Genomic DNA, 8,824 nt, shown 5'->3' on the forward strand with positions numbered 1-8,824 from the left:
TAAATCTTGTAAACTGCAATGATATGAGGGTCAGAGATCATTTTAGCTAGGTTTAAAGGTTCTCACTTGGGGCGCCTGGGTGGCTCAGTCGGTTAAGCGTCCAACTTCAGCTCAGGTCACGATCTCGCGGTCCATGAGTTCGAGCCCCGCGTCGGGCTCTGGGCTGATGGTTCAGAGCCTGGAGCCTGCTTCAGATTCTGTGTCTCCCTCTCTCTGCCCCTCCCCTAATCATGCTCTGTCTCTCTCTCTCAAAAATAAATAAAACATTAAAAATTTTTTTAATAAAATAAAGGCTCTCACTTGATATCTGGATGATACCATTGTTTATTTATTCATCAATTCAATATTTATTGAGTGTCTGTCTATCACATGTTAGGCACTATATTACACATATGGTATGGGGATCCATTGGTGAACAGTATGGACCAAAATCCCTGCCTTCAGATAGCTTACATTCTCATTATGTAAAGGAAAGCATACCAGGTACTACACACAGTTATTATACCATTTCATGCCAATAGATTTGACAGTTTGGATGAAATGGCTAAATTTATTAAACGTCACAGTTTGTCAAAATTGATGGAAGAGGAAATAGAAAATCTGAATAGTCCCATAACTATGAAAAAAATTGAACTCGTTACTAAAAGCCTTCCCAGAAAGAAAACCCAGGGCCAACTGTCTTCACTGGTGAATTTCTGAACATTTATGAAAGAATATAATCAGAGAAATCACTTCCCAAGTCTGTGTAGGAGGCCATTAGAAGTTTGGTGCAAAAGCTGACCAGGATATTAGTGGAAAGGAAAATAACAGACCCATCTTTACATAAACATAAATGCATAAATTATAAACAAATCTAGTGACATAAATTATAATTAGACAAAATACATCATGACCAATCCTGGTTTATTCTAGGAACGCAAGGGTAGTTTCACATGCAAAAATCAATCAAGGTAATGTATGATGGCGTAAATAAAAGGATAAAAATAATATCTTCATATATGCATAAAATTCATTTGATACAGTTCTATAGCCATTCATGATTTTTAAAGGAAGAAAACACTTAGTAAACTATTAATACAAAGAAATTCCTGTAATCTTATTAAAAATAGCTTAAAGTAAAACCTACAGCAAACATCTTAATGGTAAAATAACTAAAGTTTTCCCCTTACCATACCCTCTTATCTAAGCGTTACCAGTTCCCCATCACTTTCTCTTCTCCTCCCTTATACCCCTTTAAAGTCTCCACTTATCCCAGGGGAAGAAGCTGAGGCCCAAAATCCAAAAATGACATCTTATGTCACTTTTTCCTTTCATGATGCGTGTCTCAGTATGACCCAAGGTAAGATGGAACTGGAAATGGGAGAAGGGTAGGAGCATACAGAGCTCAAAAATGTCCCCCAGCTGCCCTCACATTGCCTGTAACTCTGCTTCTTCATGAGGTAAAGTGGATCTGTTTGTTGTGTCACTGGTCTGGGATAAGTCCTCAGTAAGGGCCCTCTCCAGACTGGCAGGCAGGGAGTGGATCAGTCTCTCTCGGAAGTCTTGGCCCATGAAGACGTAAAGGATTGGATTGAGGCAGCTGTTGAAGAAGGCCAGGGAGCTTGTTGGATTAGTCAGGACATCAAGGATTTTGTACTTGCCCTCAAACAGTATCTGTTTGAGCCAGACTGTGCTTAAAAGGGCAACCATTTGAAAGGGGAACCAACAGAGAAAGAAGGAAGCCACAACAGCAGTAAGGACCCTTAAGGGACGGCTGGATTTAATCATGCCTTTTTTACGTATCTTGGCAGCAATGAGCCCATAGCAGATAGCAACAATGGACATTGGCATACTGAAGCCAATGATAAACCGGATGATCCCTCTGATTGTCAACATGGTGATAGCCACCTTCAACCTCTGTTCAGTACTGTTGCCCCAGTGTGCAAAGGTGAAAGTACAGTATATATTCCCTGTTCCATCATTTACTGTAGTCAAGAAGATGAAAACTGGCAAGGTAAGGACTAGGGCAAAAATCCAGGGTCCAATGATGAGTTTTGTAGCCAGACTTACAGTGCGGTGGTTCTGGGCCCAGACTGGATGCAAGACACAAATACAGCGGTCCAGGGCAATGAAAGCAATGAGGAAGACACTTCCAAACAGGTTGATGTCCACCACAATGTGAATTACCTTACACAGGAACCAGCCAAAAGGCCACCGTTCTTTCATGGCCATTGAGACAATGAGAAATGGCAGAGTGGCAGTGAAAGAGAAGTCGGCCAAGGCCAAGTTCAGGTAACAGATGGTGGTGACGCTGCGTGCCATCCGGAATCCAGCCACCCAGATCACAAGCCCATTGCCCAGGATGCCAAAGACAAAGGTGATCCCAAGCACCACCAGTGATAGGATCCACAGAACAGTGTAGCCAGCAGACTCGTGGAGTATCTCTTCATATTCATTTGGAGCGATGGAGTGGTTGGTTTCCATCTTGCACACACCTGAAACATTTCAACAATGGCCATTTCCAATCCATGAACCATCTTACAGCCTCCCTATTCATGGACAACATCAACTACCACTCCAACTAGGACCCCCACTCTACTGAAACTTGGCCAGTTATACTGTAAAATTGACACTCTTTTGGCTATTACTTTGGGAAAGGATAGTTCTCCATATTCCCATAATAATTCATATGCATTCCACCTGTCAGGCTGATTGCTTAGCCAAGAGGATTACAAGGCTCCTGTTTACTACCAGAAAACTACACCGAGGGTGAATAGATAAGAGAAATTGATTAGGAGCCAGTTACAGCTTAGTGAGGGAAGCGCTAGACTCAGAGTCAGCAGAGGAGGCACATTGCTTAATGTCATGCAGAGTTTCTCAGCCTTGGCACCATTGAACATTTGGAGCTGGATAATGCTTAGCTGTGGAAGACTTTCCTGTACATTGTACAATGTTTTAGCAACATCCCTGGCCCCCATCTAGCAGCCCCACCCCCAGTTGTGACATGCAAAAGTATCTACAGACATTATCAAATGTCCCCTGGGTGGGTGGGTGGGGGAGAATCACTCCCAGTTGAGAGCCACTGTTAACAGTATGAAGAGTGTTGGGCTCTGGGAGGAGGTCAGTCTGTATTCTCATCTGACACCTGCCCAGTGGGTTCTTGGTGACATCTCTTTGAGCTTCGGTTTGCTCCTCCACAGAATAGAGGCCATTTTATGGAGGAGACTGATTTTCAGGTGAGGGTTAGTTGAGAGCGGACATGGAAATCTTTCAGGCAGGACCAAGTGAGTCTAACAGATGGGAACTTTCAGTTTTCCCCAGGCTCTATGCTGTGTCCTGGGGCTTAGTCCTGGGCCATCCACGCATCATGGAATCTCAAGTTCAGGTCAAGTACAGTGCTCACAACAGTAGCAGCTAGTACTTACGAGCATTTTCCATATGCCAAGAGTTCCTGTAGCCCTCACCACAACCCTTGTGTATGGCGTTTGAGGATTGACGTGTGCCAGAATTTGAGCTCAACCAGACAGATTCCACCAGAATTATCCTCTCAACCTTCTTTCACCTGCTATACTTCCATAACAGAGTCAAGTTCTCTCTACCCACTCACTAAGCACCCTACAAGGCACTCAGAAGGGATGATTTTGCTGCAACAGGGAAAGCCAATTGTGCAATGACAGGAGAGGAAAGTCCAGTGAGACAAAGTTGTAAAATTAGGGCCGCACCCTGGTTGCAGTGTGGGACACAGAACCTGCAAACCACAGACGATACCCCAGTGGATTATGATGACTACTATTTGGTAAGCCCCTCAAATGTGCCAGTCACTGTACCTTTTATGATCTCCAATTACAACAGTCTTGCTTTTGGATAAGTATGATTACCACATAATTGGGGCGCCTGGGTGGCTCAGTCAATTAAGCGTCCCACTCTTGACTTCTGCTCAGGTCATGATCTCGCTGTTTGTGAGCTCGAGCCCAACATCGGGCTCTGTGATTGCGGAGCCTGCTTGGGATTCGCTCTCTCTCCCTGTCTCTCTGCCCCTACCTTGCTCTCTCTCAAAATAAATAAATAGACTTAAAAAAAATAAAAAACTGAAGTATCATTACCACATAACGTAAAAGGAAGCCATGACTCTGGCAGGGGAAGTGACTTGTCCAGTGTCGCAATTACTAAGGGGCACAGTTGGATTTCTGACCGAATTTCATATGGCAGCTCAGCATTTGTGTGTCTGCTGACTCTACTTCTCCAGCATATTTGCATTTCCAAGTTTTGAAATAACTGTTGTAGTTCCACTTCCTCCCGTCTGCTTTTCCCTGGCCTCTCCCCTCCTCATCTGTGCGCTCATCTGATGCCTTTGCCTCATATTTTAACGGGAAAATGGTAACCATTGGAACTTTTTAGCCTTCCCTGCCCCCAACCTTCCAATCTGCCTGCACTGCTACAGTCAGTGTAGAGTTCTCGTTCATCCCAGTGGCTACCTTCCCATGTTTGCTCTGGATCCCTCTCTACCTCACCTTTCCAAGAACTTTCCTCCTGCATTATCCCTTTTTTTTTTTTTTTTTTTTTTTACCAAGAACAAAAACCCAAGATTATCTTAATACTAGATTATGTTATCTTATCTCTTCCCCTTACAAAGAAACCATCCCAGGGGCTCCTGGGTGGCTGAGTCAGTTAAGCAACAGACTTGATCTGGGCTCAGGTCATGGATTCATGGTCGTGAATTCAAGCCCCACATCAGGCTCTGTGCTGACAGTGCAAAGGGTGCTTGGGATTCTCTCTCCCCTCTCTCTCTCTGCCCCTACCCAGCTCTCACTCTCTCTCTCTCTCTCTCTCTTGAAATAAATAAACTTCAAAAAAATTTTTTTTAAATAAAAAGAAACCATCCTGGGGACCCAAGGGGCCCAGTTGGTCAAACATCTGACTCTTGTTCTCAGCTCAGGTTTTGAGCTCAGGTCTTGATCTCAGGGTCGTGAGTTCAAGCCCCACGTTGGGCTCCACACTGGGTGTGAAGCTTACTTTAAAAAATAAGTGGGGCATCTGGGTGGCTCAATGGGTTAAGCATCCAACTTCAGCTCATGATCTCACAGTTTGTGGATTCAAGCCCTGAGTTGGGGTCTCTGCTGTCAGCACAGAGCCTACTTTAGATCCTCTGTCCCCCTCTCCTTTTGCTCCTCCCCCACACTCTCTCTCAAAAATAAACCTAATAAGTAAATAAACAAATAAATGAATATTTAAAAATAAAAAGAGGGGCGCCTGGGTGGCTCAGTCGGTTGAGCCTCCGACTTCAGCTCAGGTCATGATCTTGCCGTACATGAGTTCAAGCCCCGCATCAGGCTCTGTGCTGACAGCTCGGAGCCTGGAGCCTGTTTCAGACACTGTGTCTCCCTCTCTCTCTGCCCCTCCCCGACTCATGCTCTGTCTCTCTCTCTGTCAAAAATAAATAAACATTAAAAAAAAATTAAAAAAAAAATAAAAAGAAACCATCCTGTTCCGTTTTTTAAAGATTTCATTTTTAAGAAATCTCTATACCCAACATGGGGTTTAAAGTCACAGCCCTGAGATCAAGAGTCACACACTCCACTGACTGAGCCAGCCAAGAGCCCCCTCTAAATTTCACTTTCAATGTTAGGGCAGCCCAGGGTTTGTACCTGCTCCCCTCCGTCCTCTCTATGTAGTCTTTCCATAGGTAGTATCATCTGGTCTCATGGCTTATAATACTACACTGATAACTTCCTTTTTAGGTTTTGTTTATTTAAGTAATCTCCACACCCAACAACCCCGAGGTCAAGAGTCCCACACTCCACCAGCTGAGCCAACCCAGGGCACCTATACTGAAAACTTCTCATCTAAGGCATCAGCCTTGGCTTCTCCTTAGAGCTCTAGCCTGATATAACCACCTGACTTCTTGACAGCTCCCTGTGGGAATGCCATAGGCACTCCAAACCTGACATTACCCAAACCAAACTGAACTATTCCATCCTCCCAAATCTGCCTCTCTCACAGTATCCTGTATCTATTTGGAATGTAAACACCCAGCTGTTAAAGCTCCAAATCTAAATCGTGTCCTTGCTGTCTTTGCCTTATCACCCAAAGCAATCCAAGTTTATAGATTCTGTCTGCAAAGCAACTGAATCCACACCCAGAATCACTTCCATCTCCACTGCCCTTGCCCATGCCCCCTCTTCTGGTCTGCATGTTTCCACTGACCTTACAAATAGCTTGTTCCTGTTCCGAATGCCTCCCCCCACTCACCCCAAAACATCCATTCTCCAGACAGTGGCCGTATGACCTTTTAAAAACACAGATCATGACATTATTCTGTTCAACACCCTCCAGTGGTTTCCAAACTCCTCACTCAAGCTTACCAAGCACTGTTGGATCTGCCCTGTCTACCCTTCTTTTGTGACCCAATTTCCAAAGTGTGGGGAGTCCCCACACCAACAAACAATTTCTAAGAATTCAGCTCAGTTCTGACACCGTCAGATCACACTGGTTAAAGGTTCAGTCCTAAAAGATGCCCCTCCTGCCCCTGGGCCAAATCAGACACCAGCTGCAAGCCCAGGGTACCTGTGTGACTGACTGACTGGCTGTAAATCAGAGGTTCCCATAACCTCTTCCTCACAAAACTTAATGATTTCCAGAACCCAGAGAAATATTTTACGTACTAGATCACCAGTTGATTAGAAAAGGTTGTAACTTAGGAACAGCCAGTTGGAAGAGATTCATAGGGCCAGGTATGAGGCAAAGGCGCGAGACTTCTATGGGCCCTCCAAGTGTGCCGCTCTCCAGGCATCTCCATATGTTTTCACCAACCCGGAAGCTCTCTGAACCCTGCGTCCTTTTGGGGTTTTATGGAGTGTTCATTACATAGGCATGACTGATTAACTCATTGGGGTTAATGAGGATTGGGGATTGAACTGGGGATTGAACTCAGTTTCTACCACTTCTTCTCTCCCTGGAGGTCAGGGGGCTGAACCTGAAAGTTCTGGCAACCAGCCCCCAGCCTTAGGTGCCTCCCTCAAATCACTCATTAACATAACAAAAGACACCTCTATTGCTCTCATCACTTAGGAAATTCCCAGGGTTTTAGGAACTTGGTGCCAGAAACAGGATGAAGACCCGACATATATTTCTTATTATGTATCACAACATCACACTGGATCGTACTTCATACATTCACTGTGATCTTCTTACATAATGGGCTCCATCCAAATTGAATTCCTTCAATTCCTCCAACATGCTGAGCTCACTGCCATCTCCGGGCTTCTGGATCCTCTGTTCCTTCTGCCTACGATGCTCTTTCAGGCTTCCCACATTTGGCTCTTACTGAATATTCAGTCCAAGCTTAGATACTAACATGTTCAGAGGCCCCACCTGGCCCATAATGCAAAGCAGCTATACCAGATATTTTTCCTGTGTATCCATTTGTTTATTTTCTACTCTAAATATCCTCCACATTAGCATATATGCTAGAAGACTACCAAATTCTTTCAATGTTATACTTCTAGAGTAACGCTCTCCAATGGAAACATAAATGTAAGCCATAAATATGAGCCATATATGAGGGTTACCATTCTCTTTACAAAGTAAAATAAATTGATTATAATAACATATTAACTTTGATAATATATTCTATGTAAGCCAACATATCAAAAGAATATTATTTGAAAATGTAACCAATATAAGAGTCATGAGTCAGGGGGCTCCTGGGTGGCTCAGTTGGTTGAGCGTCATAATCTCACAGTGAGTGGGTTCGAGCCCCACTGTGCTGTCAGCACAGAGCCCGCTTTGGATCCTCTGTCCCAGTCTCTCCTTGCCCCTCCCCTGCCTGTGCTTTCTCTCTCTCAAAAATAAATATTAAAAAAAAAAGTTACCAATCAGATATTTTACATTCTTTTTTCATGCTAAGTCTTTGAATATAACATTGGTTTCACACTTCCCAGCACATCGCGGTTTGGCCTAGCAAGAGCTCAACAGCCATATGTGGCAAGTGGATTCTGTATTGGACAGCCCGGCCTAAGGGCTTAGGAGGTATCTGCCACCTAAGGAGGTAGAGGTTCAAATAATAAGTTTTGAAATTGTCAAGCCCCCAACTTACCACCAGCTGAGATCCTTTTTCTGTCTCTAGTTCCTGGCTTCCTGCAGAGTGACTCAACTCGGGCAGATGCTTTATTGGATAAGGGGGAGGGACAGTGGAGCTGGGACCAATCAGGTGACAGAAACCCAGGCTTCTTGCAGTTTCCAGAAAGCAATCTGGATGTGTTGTCAGCATCCCCTTCTTAGAAGTCTGAATATTCCCCTCACCTCCAACCTACTGTGGGAGACAGGAATTCAGCCCTCTAAATGTCAAGAATCAAGGAATCTGGATGTCAAAGCCCTCCCTTTCTCCTTCAGGGATTCAAGAAAATGAAAGAAACAATTCGTGAGATGAGAGGAACTCAAGGCAAGCAATAAAAAGCATAGAAGATAGTCAAAATCTTGTTTCTTTACTCACACAACAGTTTTTTTTTTTAGTTTATTTTTTAAGTAGGCTCCATGCCTGGCATGGAGCCCAAAATGGGGCTTGAACTCACGACCCTGAGATCAAGAGTCAGATACTTAACTGACTGAACCACCCAGGCACCCCTGCCCATGTAGCACTCATGATACCAAATGTGTAGTAAAGGGCTCAATCCCACAAGCCTCCCCCATTTCAGATGCTACTTCTCAGCTTGCCACCTGTACTTCTGACTGACCAGCTAAATCAGGGGCTCCTGTGACCCCCTTAGGTTCAATAATTTGCTAGAGTGGCCCAACAAACTCAGGAAGGCAATTTGCTTGTGTTTACCAGTTTATTATGTAAAGGTTA

At 44.3% G+C, this 8,824-nt stretch overlaps 1 protein-coding gene across 1 annotated transcript; it reads right to left on the reverse strand.

The window, feature by feature from the left end:
- Positions 1 to 307: 307 nt before the first annotated feature.
- On the reverse strand, positions 308 to 8,113 carry FPR2 (formyl peptide receptor 2). Its single transcript, XM_049621453.1, has 2 exons — positions 8,075 to 8,113; positions 308 to 2,474 (listed from the first exon to the last, which is right to left on the reverse strand). The coding sequence occupies exon 2, from the start codon at positions 2,461 to 2,463 to the stop codon at positions 1,408 to 1,410; it is 1,056 nt and encodes a 351-aa protein (XP_049477410.1). The 5' UTR covers positions 2,464 to 2,474; positions 8,075 to 8,113; the 3' UTR covers positions 308 to 1,407.
- Positions 8,114 to 8,824: the final 711 nt, after the last annotated feature.

The sequence above is a fragment of the Panthera uncia genome (assembly GCF_023721935.1).
Source record: "Panthera uncia isolate 11264 chromosome E2 unlocalized genomic scaffold, Puncia_PCG_1.0 HiC_scaffold_19, whole genome shotgun sequence".
Classification (NCBI taxonomy): domain Eukaryota; kingdom Metazoa; phylum Chordata; class Mammalia; order Carnivora; family Felidae; genus Panthera; species Panthera uncia.